General features: G+C 34.8%; 1 protein-coding gene across 3 annotated transcripts in view; it reads right to left on the bottom strand.

Annotated features, from left to right (window-relative positions):
- Nucleotides 1–871: 871 nt before the first annotated feature.
- Nucleotides 872–27,579, bottom strand: part of Cdh9 (cadherin 9) — a 97,667-nt gene continuing 70,959 nt past the window's right edge. For all 3 annotated transcript variants that reach the window (XM_041632228.1, XM_041632229.1, XM_041632230.1), the window contains exons 4-12: nt 26,265–26,384; nt 25,250–25,417; nt 23,300–23,487; nt 22,111–22,364; nt 8,438–8,574; nt 7,862–7,983; nt 6,897–7,014; nt 6,333–6,584; nt 872–2,258 (exon numbers count right to left, since the gene is read on the bottom strand). In XM_041632228.1, coding sequence (XP_041488162.1) covers nt 1,771–2,258; nt 6,333–6,584; nt 6,897–7,014; nt 7,862–7,983; nt 8,438–8,574; nt 22,111–22,364; nt 23,300–23,487; nt 25,250–25,417; nt 26,265–26,384 — 1,847 coding nt within the window. In that variant the 3' untranslated portion in view covers nt 872–1,770. The remainder of the gene's footprint in view (nt 2,259–6,332; nt 6,585–6,896; nt 7,015–7,861; nt 7,984–8,437; nt 8,575–22,110; nt 22,365–23,299; nt 23,488–25,249; nt 25,418–26,264; nt 26,385–27,579) is intronic.

Genomic DNA, 27,579 nt, shown 5'->3' with positions numbered 1-27,579 from the left:
CATAATGTTTGACTGTGGGTCTCTTTGTTCCCATCAATTGCTCTATGAAGTCTATTTGATGAAAATTGGGCTAGGCACAAAAACGAGCACATCCCACAGGCAGGATAGATGGTAGATAGAAGGTTATGTGGCTGGCTTGGTTTCCCATTCCCTCTGGTCACTGCAGATGGTTAATTCAGACTACATGTCCCACTGTTTCTAGGAGTCCTAGCTGGGGTCATCTTTGTAGATTCCTGGGATTTTTCCCTTGTGACAGGTTTTTAACCTCTCCCCCAAAAGCTCCCAATTTCTTTTCAGTACTCTCTCCCTCCTTCCCTTCCTCCAAATCCTTCCAGATCATTTCTACATCCCTGTTCAATCAGCTTCCGGTTCTTTCCCATTTGCTATAAAAACAAAACTCAAAACAAAGCAAAGAAACAAACAAGAACCCTCCAAAGAAATAAGTAGAAAGAAAAGCACCAAACCCAAGCAAAACAAAACCAAAATAAAAAGCATAAAAATTACACAGAATTCTTTTTCATTGATTTACTCTCCTGAAGATGAAGGAGGTCTACCCTATAGTGTGGTTGATAGACTCAATGACTCTCAATTGACGAGAAAGAATTTTTCCTTTTCAAGCAGATATCAATAGCAAACATCTCCTGAGATACTTGTGCTGTCTTTGTGTTCGTTCCTCCTTCTCAGTACTTGTATTTTTTTCAGTTTAAAATGGTAGAAATTCAAATATATTTTTAATATGATATTAAAAACTGAGAATGTATTTATTGAAGTTCAGGTTAAACTCTCTCTCACACACACAAACATACACATTTATAATTACCATTTCTCATTTAAAACAATTATTTATGAAACAATTGATTTGGGGCTCGTCTTTATCTCTGCAGCATCTTTGACAGACACTGCATTTATTCAAATACAATGCATCGTTTGATAAATCTTGCAAAAACTTAGTTTATTGTCCACAACTATATATATAATACTGTATATCCCGAGTCAATGTCATATTCTATGAGTAGACATTAATAGTTCAATAAACATTTGTCCACACTTAAACAATCGAAACAGAGGAAGAAAATTCATAGCAGAGTTCATCCCTAGAGCTATCTCAGATTACATCGGTGTCTTCTACAGTTCCTTCTGAACCACTTTTCCCTGAGTAAATCGTGTTTTACACTCAGAGAGATAAAACACTTCTGCTGTGAGATCTACTGCTCCAAGGAAGTAAGTAAAATGAAATTCATTATTATAAATATCAGTTTATTTCATAAAAATACAAAAATATAAATATACACTTATAAAAATATGAGTGAATTAACACAAAGACGTCTTTCAGCTAAATAAATATGGCAGTAAGAGTCACTTCTAGATCATTAGGTATATTTCTTTCAATTAATTTACAAAGCCGTTGCACAATGTATAATTTCATAGTATATGTGACTGACAATCAGTTAAGAAAACATTTATAAATTTCCTATACTAAGACAAGGCACAAAAAGCCTTTGAAGATTTTTTTATTGGTTATTAATGTGATATATTTTTCCAAGCTCAATAGGCAAAGAGGGTGAGATGTTGTTATTACTGTTTTAAAATCTATGTCGTTCTTACTCATTCACAGAAACTTACTGATTAAACAAAGCCTTACAAGACAACACTTATGTATTGTTTGGAGTTGATTTTTAAAAATTTCCTCCAAAAAAAGGATAAAACAGGCCACTCATTCTGGTATCAAAGGGTATTTCCACTCGTTAGTGTGTTCAAGCCACACAGGACTCAGTCGCGGTCACTGTCATCACCCCCATACAGGTCTGCGAGTTTTTTGAACCGCGGCCCCCAGTCGCTGAGGTAATCATAATCCTGGTTACAATCAGCAGTGAGAGATTCTAAAGAGCTGAGCGAATTGGCTACAGAATTGTTCCCTTCATAGGCGTAAGTGGCCAGGGAGTCATAAGGAGGTGCACTTGGGTCTGAGTCGTTTTCTTTTAATCTCCGGTGGATGAAATCTTGTACATCAATATTTTCCCACAGGGGTACAGTCCTTCTTATTTGAAAAATAGTTTCAGGCATGACATCTCTTCTAAGTTTGCTGTCTTCTCTTGCTTCCGGGTTCCTCAATGTGCCGATGTCAAAAGCCTGGGTGTCTTCCTCTCCACCACCTTCATCATTATAGGTCACAATATTATCCCGGACGTCATCCTTTGAAATGATCAGAGGTTCCTTTTTTCGTTGCCTCTTCAATGCAGCAAACAGAACGATTAGAGCTGTTGATGAGAGATGAAGTGATTCAATCAGTAAGATTCATGATTAGAGAGTAAATACATAATTCTAGTGTATGTGAAATTTAGATGAACATCTGAAGACATGGGTAACTGTCCAATTAGAACAATAAAGGGAAACACTGCACCATTTAAAATAAAAACAGTAAAATTAAATTAAAGTAATAATTAAATAAATTAAAACATTAATTACCTTTCAAAGCCTGTTGATTTGGGGTATTAAAGATATTATTTGTGAATTACTGCATTTGTTCAACTAAGAATAACTGCATTCTTCTTCTTACCGAACATACATTTATCTCAACGTTAAGAAAATAAGTATTTAGTCATTTCTATGAGTAAAAATTAAGGGCATGTTTGTAAATAGTTGATCATATTAATGGACACTTTATATATACATATGTTTATTTTACACATATGCACATATATATAATGTGTCTAATGATTTTATTTTATTAAATATCGAGCCAACATTTATTTAAGTTGCTTTAGTGGAAAGGTTTCAAAATTTGTGGAAAATCTGAAATGCAAGTTTTTTTTTTTGTTTGTTTTTTGTTTTTTTTTTGTTTTGTTTTTTGTTTTTCGAGACAGGGTTTCTCTGTGGCTTTGGAGCCTGTCCTGGAACTAGCTCTGTAGACCAGGCTGGTCTCGAACTCACAGAGATCCGCCTGCCTCTGCCTCCCGAGTGCTGGGATTAAAGGCGTGCGCCACCACCGCCCGGCTGAAATGCAAGTTTTGAGACCTCACTATAATATCCAAATTTCAAACCAATTTAAATTTGCACTCATGCATCGGGCAGCTACAATTGGATTTTTCTTATTGAAACCATTCATAATTAATAAACTTACATTCAGATTTTGAAACTAAAATTATAATTTTGTTTTATTAATATATTATTCTATTTTTAAATTTGTGTATGTTTCCATGGATGTAATTAAGCATTTCCTCATATAGTCAAGTCACAGCTTTTCTCAGAGAAGTTGAAATAAATTTAATGCATATATTTGACAATCTTCTTTTCCTATTGCTTGTACAATAAGATTCATTCTCTATATATGAACATTTATTTATGTGTGTGGAGTCTGCAAGTTAATATTGAGGTTTTCACTTGTCATTTTTTATGATGTGAATTAGTATCTCTCACTGAACTCAGAAATCACTATTTGGTTAGATTGGTTTTCCTTTATGTCTCCCTCCTAACTATTGCGCAAAGGGCAGGAGAGGTTAAAGATGTGCTCACACAACACAACATATTCCCTGTGTGCTGGTTTTTATGTTCCAAGATTTGCATAAAAAACATTGTACCAAGAAAGTCATCTCCTTGCCTCCTATAAAACGCTTTAAGAAAATTAAAAATCTTATGATTTCTAAATTATGAAATTGATATTAAAACTCAATCAATCATCTTATATATGCAAGAGAAAAATCAAAAACTAAATCAGAATATAATAAAAACATATTGTAAGAAAAAATTATGAAGAAAAATAATCAAATCTGGAAATTTTCTCACAAATTTATTTAAACAGGAAATTGAAAACTACATTTCACCTATTTTAAGAAGTCCAATATTTGCCAAAATTATTTCTGAGCCAGTCTTGATTATGCATGTTTGTAATTCCAGCAATTTAGAACCGAAAGGAGTAAGAATATTTGGATCTGTCCTGGGCTGCCTACTGAGATCTTGGCTCAAATGGTAGAAGAAAAAGGAGGTAAGAGCATGCATATTTCTTTAAAAATAACAAAACAATTTAGCTCCAAATTTTCTGTTGCCTTTGTTGTACTCTGATTTAATTTTGCTATCTTGAATTATTTTTCATTGATTGTTCAGCCTTGAACATGATGGGAATACAGCGTACCATTGTCTTAAATCTCCAGGTCAATTGCAAAGCTCAGATAAATTCCAATGAAAAAACAGATTGGGGACTTAACCTTCTTCAGGTTTTTCTGAGAGCTATTAAAAATGAATAAAACATTACTGTTTTAAAACATATAAAACTATAATCTTTCTTATTAAAGAAAAATCTTAAATAATTGAATATTCTCTAAGAATGAAGTCATGTACTAGAAATAGTGTTATTTTGCAATTTAAAATTGAATAAATGTACTTTTGTTTTCTAAATGTTGTAAATAGAAAATAGATCACTAAACACATCTTATCTTCCCTAGAAATGAATGAATTTTACCTTACATGAATGGCTCTTTGAGTCATTAATATCTATTTTCCTTTCTACTAGGTAAAAAAAAATGTCTGCTTCATTTACTGGATAGAAATAAACATTTGATGTACACTAATGTAATCAGGCTATTACATAAAAAATTGCATCAATATTTTCACTAATGTATAACTAGAATGTAGCATTGATTCATATTATGAATATTATATTCCTAAGTACAGGGTTATGTGAATAGTAAATCAAAAGAAATCATAGACCCTTTTTATAGCATTATCATTTTGACGGGTATTTTTAAACTTTAAACAATTTCATTAATTTTCTAAACAAACTTTTACTACTATGCATTTTATTCATACAGATTTTATTAGTTATTTTTGATTTGTTTTACATATACTGATGTTAACCCTAGGGCCTTGCAATGCTAAAATGTGTTACTTCTGAGCTATACTCACAACATTCTTCTAAATTAAGATGGTACGGTAATTAAATCTCTAAGATTCATCATAGTGCCAGAGGGTCTCTAAGAACAAAATTTACAAAATTCTTGCCTTAGGTTTCATTTCCACAATCAAGTTTCAAGCATCCCTAGACTGGACAAAATTTGTGTCTTAAGTGCAAAACCACTCTCATTTTTTTTTTCTAAAGAGCCGGATGATACTAAATGAAATAAATGTTCCATTCACTTTTGTCAAAGCCTTAGTGAAGTTCTACAAAGATGTCTGGCCAGAGGGATTTTATCCACAGAGCTTGGAAAGATTTATGGTGAAAATAAGCCAGCACACATGAGCATTAGAATGTCAGCTTGGCAAAGTCTCCTGCCCTTAGTGCAAAAGTTTTGGATGAATATTTTATAGAAATAATTTTTGGAGTGGTTTTCAGTGAAACAACCATTTGATTCAATTAAATGTTGTATTGGTGAATGCTTAGATAAAATATATTCTTTCAGAAACATGATTTAATTTGAAAAATATTGAGTGGGACATTTGTGATTACCCTCTCATAATGACATTATAAATAAAAGCTGAGGTTGTATGTGTGTGATTGTGTATATATATACATATATGTATGTATCTTATAAAATTTCTCTGAGAAAAATATCTTAAGGTGTTTTCATCAATGCCTGATATATTTCTACATATTTTATATTGTTAGTAAAAACATTTTTAAGGGTGAAAAACTCGTACTTTCAAGATTAGAATAGAGAGTTTTAAGGTAGAAAATTTGCATTAATGCATCAATAAATACATTTTAGAAATGTCATTTGGAGGTGGGGAGACAGCTCAATAAATAACCAGCTTGCTTGACAAGAATGACACTAATAGTCCCAATTCCCACCAGACATGCGCAATGCCAAACATGATGATAAAGTCCTGGAATTCTAATTATAGGAGTCTGAGGAGGGACCCAGAGCATCTCTAACCAGTGATGCGGTATATCAGTGAGCTTCAGGTCTTGTAATCTATTGAGTGTCAAAAACAAGGTGGAAATCAATAGATAAAGTCACCCAATGCTGATGTCAAGGCTCCACACATAACTATGTTTAGGTGTGACCTGGACAAGCACACAGAGCCATGCAGATACACAAGGAAAGGGATGCACCTGTTTTCTAGTCATTGCCTAGTTGAACAGATGTGATGGGATTAAATTAAGGCCTTAGTACTGTGGTCATATTACCTTCATGCTATAATGTAACTCTTCTGTTATTATACCTTTGTTTTACAGTTAGACAACTAGTCTTTTCTCTCAAAAACAAATGAGGGGAATATTCTTTTTTACATTGAGAATAATTTTGTATAATGTTAAATATGTATGATTTCATATAAAATGCCTGGGGAATGGAGAAGAAGACCTTAGGGAGAGGAGGTTTGAGAGATGTGTATCTTACTGAGAAGGATGACGACACAAAGCAAGATTGCAATGAGAGCTCCTGTGCTCAGGCCAGCAGCAAGCATCAGGGCCTCTGCATTGCAGGACTGCATGTTTCCTTGGCTATCACAGGCACACACACGGATAGTGAGTGTGCCAGTGCTGCTTTGAATAGGATAATCGTTGTCAAAGATTAACACTGGCAGTAGATAGGTGTTCATTTTGGAGCGGCTGTATCCATCTTTTTGAGTTATGATTCCTGCTGTATTATCTGAAAAAGAAAAAAAAAGAATGTTAGAAAAAAATCATTGTATTCATTTCTTTCTCCCATTCATCTATCTTTTCCTCCTTCTCTGGTTCCTCCCCCACATTCTTCCACTCTGTAGTCTTGAGATGTGTTTTCGTGTAGCCTAGGCTAGTCTCAACTACTCTATCTAGAAAACGACCTTGAGATACTTGATGTTCCTGAGATTAATTCCAAGGTGTTGGAATGACAGAAGAGGATGCAACACCTTGCTTCATGTTCAATTTCAATTCTTCCTCTTAATAGTTGACACTTTAGAGTTTTATACACATCTTTTACCTTTATTGTCTACAATGGTAAAGTTTGGATTAAGTGGAAATTCTGGCACTGCCTCAAAGAAGAATTTGTGTCCTCTGGGAGGGTCATCTTTGTCCATGACACTTATTGTCTGAATCAACTGAAATCAAAACATAACCATTAGTTTTGTTCTGCAAAAACATAAACAGAGCTTAGTTTATCCAAGATATTTTAAGTTGCTATAATTTGCTAGGGCAACGTTCTTATTATTATATAATTAAAAATTTGACATAATTATCGTTTTTGGGAAAACACACCAAAAGTGTTGTTTTTATGGATCTATTGCTTTCATCTAAGATAGCACTTAACAATTATGAAAATTATCTCTGAAATAAAGTTTGTTAGTGTATTATTCAGGGATTGTTTGCCTTCCTGGTGACTTGAACATTGAAAATTGATTAATTCAATTTATAACATCTTATCATTTTTCTAATGTCCTAATCTCTTGTACTTTTAATTTTCATGATTTTGATATTATTTTATTATGAGAAAAATTTTAAAACAAGCCCCTCAAAAAACAAAATTAGGTATTAAAATATAGTAGAATTGAAATTTTACAATTACACAAAATGTTAGATTAAGCCATACTTTTCTAAGTTACTTAATGCAGCAAAACATAAACAAGGAAACAATTTACAATTGAATATTAAAATATAAATATTTAAAATATATCAATGTTTATTTAAAATGTATGCTTAAGACATTAGCAAATATAACTCACAATCAGCCTATGTGAGAACATTTGGACATGCTATAAATGTATTTATTTTTCTATAGTCATGTTAAAAAGAGTTTTTGAAAGTCATATTGTAAGTATCATTGTGAGTGCTTTAGTAAGTATACATCAAAGAAATATAATATCAGTATAACAAAATTTCATACAAGCAAAGCATTGACTCCTGTCTTGCCAAAGATATGTTTATAAAGTTAATAATAGCTTTATTTACCTGCCCAGACTTTGCATTTTCACAAACAAATGTTTCATAGTACATGGCAAATTCCGGAGCATGATCATTTATATCAAGAATTCTGATGAAGACAGGAATTTGGCTACTTTGTTTTGGGTTATCTGCAAGAAAAACTTCGTGTCAATTTTCAATGCCATTTATAAAGGAAGCTTTAAAACCACAATCAGCATCAGTAATCAAGTAACTGATCAATCCCTTTAGCTCATTTGGATGGATAGCAAATATCTTTATTACTTGGTCCCCAAATAAAGCATAATAAAAAAGAAATTATAATTGCGTTTAATAAGGTAAATTTGACAATGTCTATAAGCTCATGTATGATTTTCATGAGGCTAGATGCAATTGAAATCCATTACTACTTGTAAATAAATATAAAACTTATTTAAAATAATTTGTTATCTTTTAATAAAATTTTACATAAAGTACTAACACCGTCTGATTAATTCTTTCATAGATATTACCACTTTTATAAATAATGTCACAAAAGAGTCTATTTTCTGTCTTTTATTTGCAACTATGGTGAAATAGGTTTAGAAGGATATACCTTCCACTTACTTATCTCTGTGGCTGTAATTGTGATGTTGTGCCAAGGGGATGATTCCCTGTCCAGTGGCTTCAGAGTGAAGATAGAGCCATTTTCTGAGTGAATACTGAAAACCCGTTCCATATCAGTATGTCGGTCAACAGAGTATCTGACGGAAAAGAGACTTGTAAATTCAGACCTATCTGACAGCAAAGAGACTTGTAAATTCAGGCCTATCTGAAATTACTTACACCGTTCTCTATTTCATCAATTTATAGGAGGAAATTCTCATATGATATAGCAAAAATATGAGTTGTAAAATGATGGCATCTTTTCGGCTCTTTCATCCCTATGAAAACAGTTTGAGGCTCTGACTGTTCCATTATGACCACCTTGTTGGTGTGTTTGGAGCCATTACTTATTCTCCGGGGTAGTTGTGTAAACATTAAACAAAATACTAATTGTTTTTTGATTGATTTATTTTTATCATAACCAAGTATTAAAAATTATTGTAGTGAGGACAGGCAAATAAACAAGAGCAACAAAGCAAGAACTATCTAGCCATCACTGGGTGCACTGCTCACTTTTCTATGTGTCTCCTCAAAGGCACTTAAAAGAACTTTTGATCTGCTTTGCAAGTGCTGTATATTGTAGTGTCGTTACTTTTTGTTTGTTTGGTTGGTTTCACATTGTAGTTTTGTTCTCTTGTTTGTGTATTTGTTTTCAGACAGGGTTTTAAGTAGCTGGGAATGGCGCTCATCAAGTAGCTCAGACTGTCTTTATCAACTTGTCTTCCCGCCTTCTCTTAAAATGAATGATATTATTTTTTGAGGCATGTTTGTTGATATAGCCCAGGTTGACGTCCAATTTGGAGTTCTCCTACCTTATCCTTAGCAACCCTGGTACTGACGACACAGAAATACTACCCAGCAGTAGTTCCTTTTTTTGTCATATGTAATGCATATATGCCCATGAATATTGTTATAGGAGGTATACAATTTTATAGAAACAGAAAACTCAGTTTTTAAGGATTATTTGTTTTTATTTCATGCACATGCTAATGTGCTGCTGCACTCATGCTCAGCAATCGTGGAGGCAAGAAGTGGGGTTTAGATGCTCTGGAACAGGATTACCGAAGATTGAGAACAACGTTGATGCTGGGAACGAAACCCAGGTTTTTTAGAGGAGCACTGCTTTTAATCATTAAAAAATCTCTTTAACATTGTAAATTCAATCTTGAATTTAATTTTGCCTGTTTAATTCAATGTATTAAAGTACTTGTTAAATTTACTTTGACAATAACTTACAATTATCTCAGTGTTTTTTGATATTGTCTCATTATAGTTTTTGCATCTCTTAGAAAGTTGAACAGTTTCACCTGAGAGGAGAAAAGGTTACAAAAAAGAGGCCTAATTGTTTATTTACTTTATTCATTTTGTTTTGTTTTAGTGTGGTTTTGAGACAGTCTCACTGAGCCTGGGTTTCTTTTGAACTCCCTGCTTAGCTAAGGACAACCTTGAAATTCCTATTCCCCTTACTCTTATCTCCAAGTTCTAGAATTACAAGGATACCTCTGGACCTAGGAGATGCTCACTTCTCATAAATACACTAATTATTTCAGTCACCAGTATTATGACCTCCTGAAGGATGCGTGATAACATTATCTAAAACTGGTTGTTACTTTTTTTTTTCAAATTTTCTCTGACTCCCTTAAGTGTTGTTACAATTACTTGAAAGATAAAAACAAGGCAAAAACATTTCTATGAAGAATGACATATATATTACAATATATTCATGTTGAGTAAAGTGCAATCCACAACATTGTCTTGCAAATTTGTTTCTTCCTTGCTGGGAAAGTTCGGTAGTTAATCAATATTTGATCATGTTACAAAAGGTCTTATAACTTTTTTCACTGCCTGTAATGAAGGTCACAAAAGAAAAAAAAAACAGCTCTTTTGTTCCCAATAGCTTTTTCCTAGATATTAATATAAAGACTCTCTGGTGAAAGAAATAATAAATAATAATTCTAATATTATAAAAGTCACTAATTGACTCTCTTGTAGTTTATGGGAGATCTGAGTAGGTCTGAGCACACGCCAGACTGCTAATTCAGTTAAATCTTAATTGGCAATGCTTTACAGGTTATGAATTCATGGAGACTCACTTTGACAATGTAGAAGAATGCTCACACTTTTTATCATCAACAGTACAGTCTTTCTGGTCTATATTTCAACATTGCCCTCAGTGAAAATGGTGTCTCATGATTTATTAAAATTCAGAGATATTATTCATTTGCATACAATCTATATTCTACTTTCAACATAGAATTGGGACATTTTGAGTAACCAATTATTAATAAATAGAAGGAATTAATGCTAATGAGAAGGAAAAATATGCTAAACACTTATCACAAAATCATTTCTGTGTCCCTGAAATTGGTTTATAAAATCAATAGTGTTTTATTGATTTTCCTTCATTGAATTTTGAACAGTTATCTGAAACATACCACTGGCATAAACTTTCTCTGGGAATCCTTAGTTCAGAGAAAGGAACCACTTAGATGGCTGACATAAAATCAGGAACATTACACAAAAACTCACCTGTAGAATCTGAGCTCAAATATGGTTTTCATTTCATTTTTTATAATAAAGCATTAAACACATTTACCTGTGTTTTTCCCCTAAGACATGCTATTTAGAGACTGCCGTCATACATAAGAAGACTAGTTGTTGTTTGATGTGTAAAGTTCTTAGTCATATTATCATTGATTAACTCAGTGTAGCCAGCTACAGACTTACTTTCTTCTTTCTTAGTGATTCTTTCAAAAAATATGTTTTTCAAAACTATATAGTGAGAAAATTTTAATTGTTAGAATAGTTGCTGACTATATAATGAAGATACTACTAGTTTCAGAAGAAAATAATAAAAGAAATTTACAGAGATTAATAGTTTTGATTCCAGACCAGTGTTATTATGTGTGGATAGATAGTGTCTATCCTAATGATTGCTATGTAGACCCCAAATGATCTTATAGTGGTGATCCTCATGCTGTAACCACCTATGTCTCAGAATTAAAGTCTCTACCACCACATCTGGATAGATCTTTTTTTCACAACAGAAAAATAAAGAAGCCCTCTGTGTATTGGTGTTCCCATGGATTCTTTGCACCTCAGTTTGGACTATGTATCTTTTACTAAACTTTAATTCAAATTCTTGCCAATAAATTTGTTTTGCTACTTACTTTTAATTTGAAGGCAACAGAATTTCTTCTAAAAAAAATCTTTGAACTTTAAAAATGCTGAACATAAAATAGGTGTGAATTGAGGCAAGATGTTCTTTCAAAATGCCTAAAATTGTGAAATTATAAGTAACCTTTTAATTTGAGAGATTTCTAATAACTGATGAGGTGAAGCAGCGGGGGCAACAGCTGGTAACTGTGACAGTAAATTCATATGGCCAGTAGCATTTATATTAAAGCCAACAGGTTTGATAAACAGATTTCCTGGGTGGTAGATGAAAACTAGTGATAATTTCATCCTCTCTCTGGTGCTTCAACCATACTTCTTTAATCCTTGTTGACTTATTCCTAATTTTTCTTCCCACTTTCAAGAGGTGTCTAAAGATGATCTCATTACATTTCGTATTGTAATGGATTTGGCTGTATTCTCATCCTATTTCCAGGTACAGCTTTATTTGCTAGCAAGTTTGGTGATGTAATTAATAGAATCATAATTCTTGAGGAATTAAGTGAAACTGCAGCTCATCCCCTATACCCAAACATGAAGTGTGACAAGAACTGGAAACTTTAAAGTATACCAGGCATCATTCTATACAATGAAGAAAGGGTGAATCTTTTAAGCCAAAAACATCCCCTTAAAACTGAATCCTCAAGATGTTACCATATTTAGAAATATATATATATATATATATTCAAAAATTATAAATATTCAAGAATAATGCATTACATATGTTGTAGTAATTTTTTTCTTATTTTCTGTGTAGCCCAGGTAGTTCTTGTACTCATAGAGGTCCACCTGCCTATGCCTCCATAAAGTATATTTTAATACAGAAAAATTATGAAAGTATTCAGAGATTAGAAATCATGATTAACAATGTAAAGGAACTAATCATTAACTAATTGTTTTAGAATATAGCAGAAATCTAGGTTATGTTATTGAAAACATAATTTAATAGAAAGGTAAAAACAACACTGATAACTACTAGGTGGAGTATAATAAATTTTTATTTACTATAAAGCTTATTTAATCCAAAGAAATGTTTCTTAACTTCCTTATGCTGCAACACTTTAATGCAGTACTTTATGTTGTGTTGACTTCAACTAATATATCATTTTCATTGCTACTTCATAAATGTAATTTTGCTTCTGTTATGTATTGTGATGTAAAAATGTGTTTGGGTGATCTTAGGCGAGTCCTGCGAAAGAATGGTCCAAATCCAGAGGTTGAGAATCTCTGATCAAAGTAAATCTTTCAACTCAGAAAGTAAGGAATATAATCAAGTATAACTTTCCCTGGCTTCTCTCAGGTAGATGTAAGGTTTCAATTTACTGTACTTTTCTAATTGTTAATACCCACCAAAATAAATAAAAGAATGCAATTCAAACAATGTCTAAACCAACAAACTTTGATTGAAAGTGAAGGTAAGTTTTACATATTTTAATGTTTAAGAATGAAAATATCTTAAGATGCCTAATCATAAATGAGTAAATATGCAAATTGTGATATTTTGAATTGGGAATTCCACTCAGAAAACTTTCTTAGGTTTCTACTATATTTCCCCAAGAGAACAGTGTTCAAGCTCATCATAATTTTGTATATATATATATATATATATATATATATATATAAATTTATTTTGTAATGAATTCATTTTTTAAGTGAATGCATAGTAGCTATATATTTTCCAAGAAATAGTTGCAATTTATATCCACTAATCAAAGGGAAGTAAATTTTGGTTAAGTATTTGGCTATGCTCAGATAAAGTATAAAAGGGATGTTAAATACCTATATCTTTGTAGGTCGCAAAGGAGATCACGAATATGCTTCCTTTTCAAAAAAAAAAGTAATCCCAACTAATAGATTACTTAACTCCTCATCTGTTGAAGTAGCCCTTTAATGAACATTTTTATAGACCCAAGGATCGTCACATCTTTCACCCATTTGGAGAGATCTATCCTCATATTTTTTACCCAGTTGTCTTCCTCACCAACTTTCCAATCAAGCGTTTTCAAAGTATCTGACCAGCCAACCTATTCATTGGCTACAGCCCATGAACAATCACACATTTCTGGTTATTTCTTCATTCAAACAAAATATATGAGCATGTCTGCTCCCAGAAATTCTGTGTACTGTAAGATTTCCCTTTGCCAGTGTCTTTCAGAGTTGTTCCAGCAAAGAACTCTAGCTGTACACGTACAGGCTTAACATGCAGAAGCATCAGTAAACTTCCTTGGTCAACCAATCATAGGCCACATCCCATGAGGCTCTAGGTGCATACTTGGCAGCAGACGCCATTGTAATGGGAGTAAAAAGCAAAGGCATTCGCACAGTTTCCCCATGTAACTTGCCTCTGCCTTTCGGAACTGCTCAGGTATTTATCATTTCCATTTGATAATGGATTGCAGCTGAGTACATACTACATCATAGCTTGGTGGACCCAAGAATAGCTAGCTCACCATGGGAAGCTGAGATTGCATCGTAAATTGGTGACCCATTGTCAAATGTGTACTGTCCAGTGAAGCCCTGTATCAGGCCATGAGCTCTCTCTCAAAGGGAAAACAGCCATTTACAGATCAAGGTGGAGCCTTATTTCAAAATTCCAATGGTCTCATTTATGATTCACGTATAGGAGCCTGCCAAAGGCTCTAAACAACATCCTTATCTGTAAATGACACTTCAAATTCCATCAAGTATGCTGGATAATATGATCTAAGTCATAGAGCAGCCTTCACAGAAGTCTTCACAGAAGTTGAAGAGCCTTTTCTTGTTCCAAGCTTACTTAAGGATCGTTAGTGGCTTTCTGGGTTATTTGGTACGTTGGACACAGTAACATACTCAAGTGAGGAATGTGCTATCTACAGAATTTGAAAAGGCCTCCTTAATATTGTGCATCTTTCTTGATGGTTGGAAAAGCTAGGTACTATAGCCTATCCTTCACCTTAGAAGAAATATTTACTGTATATTCCACACCATTGGATTCCAAAAGTTTCAGTGTCAAAGCCTGACCCATGTGGGCTCATAGGCTCTGAAAAGGCAAGCATGAGACCTACTTGAAACTGTACAAGATTCTCTAAGCATATGTTATGGCTGATACCATGGTGTTTTTGTGAGACTCTCAACAGTAAGACTGACTGAATCTCTGACTCTTTTGTCTTCTCTGTGGACTCTTTCTCTATTGAATTACCTTGTTCAGTCTCAATATTAGAGCTTTTGCCTTGCTTTATTATATCTTATATTATAGTGTTTACCTGTAGTCTCTTGGAAGAATGGATCTTGGGAAGAGGGAAGGTATGAGGAGGAGCTGGGAGAAGTAGAAGCAAGGGAAACAGTGGCCAGAATGTATGGTAAGTGACAAGAATCTATTTTCTATAACAAAAGAAATCATTTGAATTTGGTTGGTTAGTTAAGCAGCCTCTGATATATGTGTTACCAACTCCAAAGTGGTTGCTACTCTCTGTTCACTTGGTTTTTCAGCTATACAGTGGATCAGTGTACTATTTTATTGAAGTGACAGATTATCAGAATTTCTTCAAACTAACTTACGACACACAGGGAGATAGCTAATATATCCTTGAGGAAAAACTATAAAGGTATATAGTGAGCCCTGCCAATGGAAAGCAATTGCTTCTAGTGGTCTTTATGGCCAGGAACAGAGAAAAGCATTTGCTAAATCAATAGTTGTATATCATGTACCAGAAGATGTGTGAATCTGCTTAAGTTATAACACCACTTCTGGTACAGCAGCTACAATTGAAGTCACTACTTGACTGAGACTTTTATAGTCAACTGTCACTCTTCAAGATTAGTCTGTTTAATTCAGTGGCCAGACAGGAGAGGAAAAAGGAGATGTGGTAAGAACAAGCACCTTTCATCTTCCAAATCCCTGACCTGGGCACTGATTTCTGCTGTTCCTCCAGGGATGTGGTTGTATTTGATTCACTATTTTTCCTGGTATGGGCATTTCAAAAGGCTTCCATTTAGTCTTCTGAAATACAATATTTCTCAGTTCATAGGTCAGGATCAAATATGGAAATCTGCCAACGTCTAAATACACCCATCCCAATTATACTTTATGGGACTGGCGAAATAATTACAGTGTTTGCTTAGATATTCTTTGGATCAACTGTGAATGAGACGTCACACGAAACTCCATTAATTACCTTAACTCCAAGAGGCTTTGCAATTATTCTATGGGGCTCCAGGAATCAGCATTACTTCAAAAACAGTATCCAAAAACCCTCAGCAAATCTGACTATTTCCTTTTATCCAGTGCACAATTATCTTTGTGAAAGGTCTCTCTAAGGAAGGACTGGAGAAAGGCTAACAGCAAAACTCCAGGTATTTTATCTAGATCCTTTCCCATGAGATCCTGGCCATCCCTTAATTAAAAGGATCCTGTGTCTGTAAAGTGGCTCCAGTCTGAAAATTCATTCACGGGAGACCACGTTGGGGTGTGATCTCTCAGCAGCTGTAGGCTGAAGGAGCGGAAGGAGCTCATGCAACACGAAAGTATATTCCTTCTCCACAATAGAGATAAGAAAGATTTTGTCACAACTTCTTTGCTCATGTTCTCCCTCCTTCTGCTCCTCATTGGGACTTTGGGAGCTCAGTCCAGTGCTCCAGTGTGGGTCTCTGTCTCTGTCTCCATCCATCACGAGATGAAGGTTCTATGATGATATGCAAGATATTCGTCAGTATTGCTATAGGATAGGGTCATTTCAGGTTCCCTATCCTCAGCTGCCCAAGGAACTAACTGGGGACATCGCCTTGGGACCACGAGGGATGCACCCACCCACTGAGATAGTGGAGCTGATCTATTGGGAGCCCACCAAGACCAGCTGGACTGTGACTGAAAAAGCATGGGATAAAACCAGACTTTCTGAACATGGCGAACAATGAGGGCTGATGAGAAGCCAAGGACAATGGCACGGGTTTTGATCCTACTTCATGTTCTGGTTTTGTGGGAGCCTAGCCAGTTTGGATGTTCACCTTCCTAGATATGGACGGAGGGGGGAGGACCTCGAACTTACCAGAGGGCAGGGAACCCTGACTGCTCTTTGGACTGGAGAGGGAGGGGGAGAGGAGTAGGTGGAGGGGGAGAAGGGTGGGAGGAGGGGGAAAAGGGTGGGAGGAGATGGAGGGAAATGGGAGGCTGAGAGGAGGCGGAAACTTGTTTTTTTTTTTCCTTTTCTCAATAAAAAAAAAGAAAGATTTTGTCTTCCTCAAGATCCAGTAATAACATTTTGGGATATATACCCAAAGGATGCTCAATTGTGCCACAAGGACATGTGCTCAACTATGTTCATAGCAGCATTGTTTGTCATAGCCAGAACATGGAAACAGCCTAAATGTCCCTTTATTGAAGAATGGATAAGGAAAATGTGGCTTATTCATACAATGGAGTACTACACAACAGAAAAAATAACAACATCTTGAATTTTGAGGAAAATGGATGGAGCTAGAAAACATTTTGAGTGAGGTAACCCAGGTACAGAAATACAATTATCGGATGTACTCACTCATAGGTGTTTTTTTTAAAAAAAAAAAAAAACATAAAGCAAAGAAAACCAGCCTACAAATCACAATCCCAGAGAACCTAGACAACAATGAGGACACTAAGAGAAATTTACATAGATCTAATCTACATGGGTAGTAGAAAAAGACAAGATCTCCTGAGTAAATTGGGAGCATGGGGACCTTGGGGGAGGGTTGAGTGGGAGGGGAAAGGCAGGGATGGGAGCAGAGAAAAATGTAGAGCTCAATAAAAATCAATTTTAAAAAAGAAAGATTTTTGCCTGGAGCAAGGAGATCATTTGGGGTATCTCTTAATCATCCCATGTCTTGTAATTATAGTCAATGGGTAACTACAGCAATCTAATCCAATCAGAATCACAAAGAGCACAGATGCATCAGCACTGAAGTCATGGGTCACCTGTCAAAATAGATTCAAGACTTCCTGAGGTGTTGAGAAGAAAGGAAATACAGAATGAGTAGTAGGGAGAGAGAGAAATACGTACAAGCTAAGATTACATGACCAATTACAGAAACAAGGATTACAATTGACATCATGTTTATGTCACATTTTATTAAGAATGTGTTAATGGAGTTTTTTTAGCAATATTTTGTTTTCTATAATGTAGCATCAATTTAAAGAAATGTAAGCGGTTATCACATGACATTGTGACACTAAAAGAGAGTCCTTCAAGAGACATTTCCAACTTCTTTGCTCATGTTCTCCCTCCTTCTGCTCCTCATTGGGACCTTGGGAGCTCAGTCCAGTGCTCCAGTGTGGGTCTCTGTCTCTATCTCCATCCATCACCAGATGAAGGTTCTATGATGATATGCAAGATATTCGTCAGTATTGCTCTAGGATAGGGTCATTTCAGGTTCCCTATCCTCAACTTAAGAAGTCGGGACCACGAGGGATGCACCCACCCACTGAGACAGTGGAGCTGATCTATTGAGCGCTCACCAAGACCAGCTGGACTGTGACTGAAAAAGCATGGGATAAAACTGGACCCTCTGAGCATGGCGAACAATGAGGGCTGATGAGACACAAAGGACAATGGCACGGGGGTTTGATCCTATGTAATGTGGGAGCCTAGCCAGTTTGGATGTTCACCTTCCTAGATATGGACGGAGGGGGGAGGTCCTAGGTCTTACCATAGGGCAGAAAACCCTGACTGCTCTTTGGACTGGAGAGGGAGGGGGAAAGTAGTGGGGGGAGGGGGAGAAGGGTGGGAGGAGGGGGCGTAGGGTGGGAGGAGGGGGAGGGAAATGGGAGGCTGGGAGGAGGTGGAAACTTGTTTTTTGTTTTTTTTTCTTTCTCCTTTTCTCAATAAAAAAAAAGTAAAAAAAAAAGAGACATTTCCAACTATTATAAATTTATAATACATTTGTGGGTGTATATGCATGTTACATGATGTTTGAAATAATTGTGACTGTTAAATATAGAATGTTTTTGAAGTTGTACATGGCATAGTTATATCATATAAGAATAAACTATGACCTGGTTTTTATTAAGTGTGAAGTAAGATAGTATGATTTTGTGTCAATTAGACAAGGGGTGGATTGGGATGGCTAATATAGGTTGTCAATATTAACTAACGCTGAAAGTAGTTGCATACACCCATGAGGGATTTTTCTTAATTAGATCATTTGAATTGAAAAGTTGCCCCTCTAATTTGGGCAACACTTTTTGGTGGCGGCCTAAATAAACGAGGTGGAAAAAGAAAGCTTTGATTCTTTGTCTGATTTCCCTCCCTCTTCACTGCCAAGTCAATTTCTTCAGTAGAATTAGAGTCTCCTTCTTCGGAATTTCCGTGTATACAGAAGAACAGCTGAGACATCTAGCCTTGTGGACTGAGCAACTATTGGATTCTTGGACCTTTCTTTAATTTGAAGTAATTGTTGGCTTAGCTGATCCACAGCCTATAAGTAAATTGACCCTCCATCTATCTATCTGTCTGTCTGTCTGTCTGTCTTTCTCTCTCTCTCTATCTCTTTCAATCTATTTATCTATCTATCTAACTATGTATTCATTCATTCTGCTAATTCTCATTCTCTGATGACCCTGAGTAATATAGAAGATAAACACATACACAGTAAAATAATATACATGAATAAAGAATTTCAATAACTTGTTAGAAAGGTACTTATATGTATCTCATATCATCATATCTTCTATATCATCCTACACATATCAGCCATTATTACCCATCTGCATAAATCATTAACTCACATTCAAGTATATTTACACATTTTCTCAATCATCAGGCCTTTCAATCATAGTAAATATTTCTGAAACATCATATACTGTTGGGAGCAGTGAGAACCCAGATCCTGAATTTCTTGTAAGCAACTTGTTTTCCCCTGATCTGAGTGCCTACAGCTGCTCTGAGCACCAAGACCTTCAGGAGTTCCTGATGGCAGGAGAGTGGTTTCTGGTGGGTTTGGCTGGGGCGTGGCTATCCCTATATAAGCTGCCCCTGGACACAATAAAGGGGGAATTCTTGGGGAATTCAAGGATGACCTGTGTCTCTGTCTCTCTGTTTGTGTGTGTCTGTGTATTTTAACCCCCAGGCCCTTGCCCAAAGCTCGCAAACTGGTGGGTAATAGCGCACCGAGTGCAGTCACAGGGACGCGGTGCGCCGCAATATACATTTTGATTACACACACACACACACACACACACACACACACACAAATCTTTTAAAAGAAATTTAAAAATACTTTGATGCATAAGCATGTATTATATAGGATACCTTATACAGCATACTGTACAAATATGTACTAAAGGGACAAAAGGCATTAAGCCAAATACCTGCATAATGGACTAGGGAGGAAACACAGTGGGTAAAGTGTTGATAGGAGAAAGATGTAGTACATTTATGCAATGGAATATTACTTAGCTGTCAAAATGACATCATGAAATTTGCAAGCAAATGACTGCTCTAGAAAAAAAATCATATTGAGTGACGCAATCCTGACCTAGAAAGATATATGGTATGTCTTCATTTATGAGTGTGTATTAGCTATTAACTAATTGATAACCAATATATAAACCGAGATGGTAGATATAAAAGAAGGATCAAGTGGGGATTTACTCATCTTTTGTGGGAGTTGGAAATAGAATAAATTTCTTGGGTGGACTTGGAGTGAGAATCAGGTGGGGAGGGAGAAGAGAGATAGGATCTAGGGGGAGAATGTGGGAGAAATGGCTGGAACTGAAGGACATTTGAGGGATGATATGAAAACTCAGTGTAGTAGAATCTTTCTAAAATAAATGAAGGCGATCCTAAGGCGATGTTAATGACATTTCTTATATTGGATGGCAGAGTCTCAACTGGCCATCCCTTGTCAATAAATGAGGCTTCCAGAAATGGGTCTGGATTTCATTCAATCAAGTTGTTGAAAATAGGGGTCCTATGGAAATACCCAAACAACTAGGATATTGCTAAGACAGTGTTTTTCTCTCTGCATAGTGGGGCTCTACTATGAAGAATAATCACCACACAACTCATTGTACATGGAGAAAAAGTAGAGCTGGAGCCTACATGGAGACTTAACCCCTTTGTTCTAGTGTCTTTAGTAGAAGAACTTTCTCTGCACACTACCACAAGAGAAATGTCAACACCAACATAGTCACAACAACCTTCGAAATAAAATCTCTCCTGCCTAAAAGTCATGCTAGGGATATGAGAACAGAGCTCAAGCAGGTAGCCAAACAATGTCTTATTTTACTTATCTTTTAGATGGAACTAATACATGACATTGCTAAGGAAAATAATTAGAGAGTAAAAAGCCCAGAAACTTAGAATAAAACCAAATAATACTGATCTAAAATATAGTATCAATAAAATGACTCCCATTGATATTATGCTACACTGATAGAGTGGTTTATAATTCAGTCATCATCAGAGAAGGCTCATCAACAGCAAATGGAAACAGCTGCAGAGACCCAGAACATTACACACATAAACAGAGTGTAAATGGGATGTCTCCATCAGATCCTTCCTTTCAGAGTTCAGGGAGCCCAGTTGAAAGGAGGCAGAAAGAATGTAGGTGCCTGATGGACACCGAAAGAAAGAGGCCCTCAGAGTCAACTAAACAAGATGCATATGAGCTCATAGACCGAAATAAATCTCTTTACATATTTCTTAGTGGATAGTTCATAAGAATTATTTAAATTTTATAACACTCCTCTTTAAGATGTGAAAATACTAGTCAAGTTTGGAAAATATTGTACTTACTAATTGCTAATATTTTTATCTCTCCTCTTGCTTTACAATTATCTTTTTTAAAGAAGATTTTATGTGGATATGTGAACATAATTAATAAAGCTGTCCTTCAAAATTTCAATATGTAGAAGTTTTATTGTCTATTTAAACAGAGTATATTTATAGAAATATCTACAAAAGGTTACTATAGGGCTTTTATTCTGGATATTTACTTCTATATTTTATATATATGTATATATATTTATGTGTATATATTCATATATATGTAGTAGATTGTTAGATATTCAGCTACTTTTTAAACCCTTATAATTTAAATGATTTTAATAATTTAAATATATACAGTTATTTGATTTAATATAGACAGGCAATGGGCTTATCACATTATCAGTTAAAAGATTAAAATCTGTGGTTTAGTCTGAAATTGACATCCTGTCTCCATTTTTAAAAATTAGTTTTTCTGCCATTGTATAATTATTCACAATGCTCAGACACTCAGCATTGTTACTCTTGGTAAGGTACTTAATATATTGGCATCTACCTCTTGGGCTTGTAAGACTCAATTTGTTTCCCCTGCCTGGAGCAAGCAGAAGAGGGCAAAAGTTAGACTTGATCTTTGGCATGTGTGTATTGCAGGGATTCCCCATACACAATTATACAGCTCAAGTTTTTATGTAACTCTCAAAGTGGATTGCATGTTTAACAAATACATGTTTTTCAGGTACTTACTTTATTATGTTGTTCAAAGAGTCCGGATCATAGGCGGTGACTTGTCCAATGATGCTTCCCTCCTTCACGTCTTCATCCACTTCCATTAAGTAAGAGAGCTTGCTGAATACAGGGGGTTCATCTACATCTTCCACAGATATCTTCACCATTGCCGAGTCTTTGAAGGGTCCGAGGTGTAAGAAGCGAGGATCTGGGTGGGTATTACTTGCATCCACTCTTATAGTGTATAACATTTTCTTTTCAAAATCTAAATTCTGAGTTTAAAAGAGTAAGAAATGTTAGGATATATTGGAAGACATAGTAATCATTGAATAAATGAATGTTTAATAACATTTTAACATACTAAAGTCCACTATGGCTAAGTAACTACCCCAATTTTATCTTAATAGTTCTATCCAGTCAAATAGCATATTTATTTTATGATTATACAATAAAGCTATCATGGAATGAATAGTATAATTGACAGTCATTGGGTAATTCATTTTAATTTTCATAGGCATAGCTAAATAAAGTATTATCTAACTAAATCCTGATTAAATATCATCATTACAAAAGTTAAATATCAGAAGATTAACTATAATTAAATGTAGAATAAGTTTTATATTTTGTCAATTTGAATATTTGTGGAAAGAAATACATAAAAGAAAGAGTGCAAAGTAGAAATGATTAATATTGGTTGTATTAGTCTTTACATGGTTTGACGTCATTCTCAAGTACCCCATCAAAACTCAATAAATAAATATAAATCAGAACATCTTTCATAGTACCCTCTGATACTTTGACTGCTAATTCTCAGGTAGGAAGGGGTCTTCAAGGTCAATTCTAGCTCTCAGCTCTTCTTCTTGTTTCACTCATTTTACATAAGCCATCACACTTACAAAAGATACAAGAAATGCATGAAGAAACAGTGATGATTACTCAACTCATAGAGAAATACAAAGCAAATGCCCTGTGTTTACTCTGCATCAGATTCTTGTCTGACACAATACAACCATTTGATAACGAGTAGCAACACAACTGTCAGGAATGACGTGTCTCTGACTTGAAGTAAAATCAGTTTTCCTACTTTCTACAAATGATGGACAAGACATAAAAGATGATGGTAGATCCATGGTTGTTTTCTTGGTACTGAAAAGCAAAAATAAACTGAAAAGCACTTAGTGAAAATAGGAAGACAGCCAAAAGAAACCTGTTTGACAGTTATGATCCCTTCCTGTGTATCTTTGTCAGTGATCACGTCAAACATGTCGGATCCTTCTCCTTCTGAAATACTGTATTCCAGCTCAGCATTCTCCCCAGTGTCCAGGTCATTGGCTTTGATCCTTCCAAGATGAGTTCCAAGGGGTGCAGACTCCAGAGAATTAAATTGATAAGTACCTGTAAATTGAATCACAGCTGCCTTGACTTTCACCTTCAGATGACACAAATTTTCTGTTTCCCTCTAAGTAAAGAGATTTAAATTGAGAGACATTTCTATCTTTTGACTTCGTTTGATTTTAAATCTGTCAAACATTAAAGATTTGTGGAGTGCAAAAATAGCATGTAGAAGCTAAACTTTCTTGGCTTATAAGTGAGAAATATAATATCCAGAATGATTAAAACAATGTTCAGAGTTACTTAAACAGTACACAAATTCTTGATTTAATTACCTAGAACATCTGACTTACAGTCATGAAAAACAATTGTTTGTTATGTGATTATGATTCTAAATATTGTCACCTCACATTTTATGCACACAGAATAAAAAAAATGAATGTTCAATCTTTTGAATAGTCCATATTTTCCCAGTAATTTTTGAGCAGCAACGTTTTTTATTATGGTTGTTGTGCTTATATATTTAAATTTAATGTCTTTAAGTAGTACATGTTTAATGTTTACAAACACAACTACACATCACATTTGATCTTCTGTTTTGGGAAGTATCTTCTTTACAGACTGTCTATAAATGTGTAAATATGGAAATTGAAAATAATTAAAGATAGATATTTAAATATGGGTGCTAGGTATTTTATAAACTCAAAGGTTACATATTGTAAACTATTTAGTACTGTCAAAGAAGTAACTTGGATAAATTATTTCCAGTGGACAGCCAAATGAAATTATCTTGCTGAGCTATGAAAAGGGTAATATGGAATTCAGACTCTCTGACATTGAAGACTAATACCATTCTAGGGATTTCTGGTTAGGATTGGAAGGTTTAATCTCACTGTTGGATTCTATATTCACTTCCCTAAACCTTAATATCAAGTCCAAGGGAGTAAAACAAGGAAAAGTGTGATGACAATGAATTCACAAATTTATCATGAAGAATTTGTGCTACTGTGTCACTATGTCTGCTGTCCATTCAATTCATGACCCAGCCCTCACCATTTTATCATAATTATAGTGGACACAGACCTTCTGTTATTATCCCAACAGATGACAAAACCGCATCGTGGTAACTTATCCAATTATACACTATGTTTATATTTAAAAATTAAGAATGGAATGTTTCTGTGACAAATGGAAAGGAATTTACTGCTCTTTAAGTTTCAGTGAATTAAATAACACTAAAATTTAACAAGTTCATACTAGATGATCTCAATAGTAGTAAGATGTTAGCATAACCTAGTTTCCATGACTTTTTAAGTAAACCAAAAGAATATCAAAATGCTGCCAATTTAGCCCACATACATTGCTTTAAATATAGATCCTGTTTTTAGAGATGATGAAACATCCAATCTGTGTTTTAAAATTCATTTAATAAAGGCTCACAATGCTTGTTTATAAATTAGCTAAGAGTTGTGAACAGTGTATACTTTGGATGTAAACAGGCAGACTTTTACGCCCACCTTTGTACCCAGGCTCCTCAGAAGGGAGGGATAGCAATAGTGACTGTGAGAACATGAGCCTGCAAAGTCAGCTCACTCCTAAAAAGCTAACAAACATTAACTGCACAAGAAAGAAGTCTTGGTTTTGTTATGTTTTCTTCCATACCACCTTGGGGATACATATCATCACTTTTAGTTTTTGGAAATTTTAACTTTTTTTTTTCTTTTTAGGAGGTATGCATTGATTTGCTCCCACCAAAGGGAAAAGCAATGCGGACATTTAGTTCTGCTGTGATGGTGTGTTTAAGAACATTCCCAGCCTGCCTTACTCTGTGGAAACCGAGGAGGGTTGTTGTTGACGTCCGTGAGGGTAATGTTCACTGTGGTTGTTCCAGAAAGGCCTCCCATCTGGCCGCCCATGTCCTTGGCCTGAATAACCACCTGATATTGCTCTCTGTTTTCTCTGCTCATGTCTGGTAAAGCAGTTTTTATTATGCCTTTAAAAAAAGTGGAAAATTAAAACATAGACTTTTAAAATCAAGTTATACTTTTCAATATCCATTTTACCAAAGAGAAAATGGGAGTGTCCACAATTAATTTAAGGTACTTCACAAAACAGAAAACATTCCATTTTGTGTGTTTTCTATTTTAAATAGTCTACTTTGCTTCATTTTTATCATAACAGTCTTTAAGTTTTGAGTATTTCCTTATTCTACAAAGTAATCTCTGTGAAATCTTGTAGTCTCATACATTTGAACCCAATGAATAATAGATAAAAGAGCTAAACAATCAAATAAAGAGCTAAGCAATCAAAATAGGTTGTGTTAATATAAGGATATTTTATTTCATTTCCATAAAATAACTGTAGGAAGCAGCTATACAAAACTGTTTGGATAGGTTTTAAAAGAGAAAACTGAAGTACGACTAAAAAAAACCCAGAGACAGATACTGGTGTTCAACCTGAAGATCAGAAAAGCTAAACAGTCAGGCCCTGGCTCTTACCTCCACTTCAGTCCAAAACAGCAATTCTGCCTCCAGGAATCTCAGAATGAGACTGTGTCTGAGAACTGTCTCATCCCATCTTCTATTTACCTCTAGGGCTGGGATTAAAGGTGTGCACCATGACCACCTGGATTCTATGGCAATCTAGTTAGTCTGGCTACTGGAATTAAAGGCACGTGTTAGCACTGCCTGATCTATAAGGCTGACCAGTAGGGCTTTTATACTCTCTGATCTTCAGGTAAGCTTTATTTATTAAAACACAAAAACAATACAGAAAATACCCCCAAAGAAATTGTGTTTCTATATATAAGATGGAATTGACTAAGTCTTGAATGTATTTACCTGACTCCGGGTCCACTGAAAAATATGGCTGCCCTTGCAGTATGCTGTAGACCACTTTAGCACTGTTCCCATAATTGGCATCGTCCGCATCAGTGGCAGTCACTTGTATAACAGATGTACCTGCACCCAACCCCAACCCGAGCAGAGGTAGGTCAATTCTTCTAAATTTTATACTATTTTATAAGCAATTTTCTTACTCACTATTTTCTTCAGTAAAAAGAAATCCTGGATCTACTCTTCACCACAAAAGTTTTGTAAATATATGTTGTATTTTTATCACGGAGATTCATAAATTCTAAAGAATTGAAACAAATGTTTAATTGAATATTGTGATGAGAAAAATTCTCACTAAATACAATGAACATTTAATTTTCTCTTAGCATATTTATTGCTAAATGATAAGGCGCAAAGAAAAATTTGAGATTTTTTTAAAGCTCCTGTCTTTGTTAATTGTGATTATAAACATATCAAAATATAGAGAGGTCTTGCTATGAAGAAGGAAGCAAACAAACAAGGTGTATTGCAAAATGTAGCTGTATCAGGACAGAAAGCTTGAGAACAAACATCAGAAATAATCCCATACATCAGTGAAAAAAAGAAAAGAAAAGAAAAACGAAGTGAACTGTAATTTTTCTTTGTAGAAGATAATTATTAAACAAATATTTACTGTCCATATTATCAAATATTTACTGGGACTTGTAAATCCATAAATAGAGCCGGGCGGTGGTGGCACAGGCCTTTAATCCCAGCACTCGGGAGGCGGATGAGGGCGGATCTCTGTGAGTTCGAGGCCAGCCTGGTCTACAAGTGTTAGTTCCAGGACAGGAACAAAAAGCTAAGGAGAAACCCTGTCTCGAAAAAAAAAAAAAATCCATGAATAGTGAGTAATATTATTAAACTTGCTCAAAAGTTACCTTATAAATTTTATATTTCTTTTGTTACCAATTTTATTTCCTAATACAATGAAAATAATTTAAGCCTTTACATTATAAAGCTAAAGACAATCTCCAATCTAATTTTTACACATTTCAAAATTTTTGTGAAATTATTTGTTTTATTTCCTTTGTTCTTCTTTTGGAGCCCATAGGAAACAGACCAAGTGTATTTAGGTTTGTTTAAATATGTGGATTATTGAAATGACACATGCCTGTATAGACCCTTTAACAAGGAATGCTCACCTGTTCTCTTGCATACTCCTCCACAATAATTAACTTGCAAATCAATGGGACTAATACTCTTTTTTCTAAGCATTTATTTTGGGGGAATCAAAAGGGAGCAAGATGATTTCATACAGTGCAGTGTGAACAAAAACAGT

Source organism: Microtus oregoni, unplaced genomic scaffold, assembly GCF_018167655.1.
Source record: "Microtus oregoni isolate MIOR12 unplaced genomic scaffold, Mior012 000040F_ref0000088, whole genome shotgun sequence".
Taxonomy (NCBI): domain Eukaryota; kingdom Metazoa; phylum Chordata; class Mammalia; order Rodentia; family Cricetidae; genus Microtus; species Microtus oregoni.
This window is presented reverse-complemented; position numbering and strand designations above follow the sequence as displayed.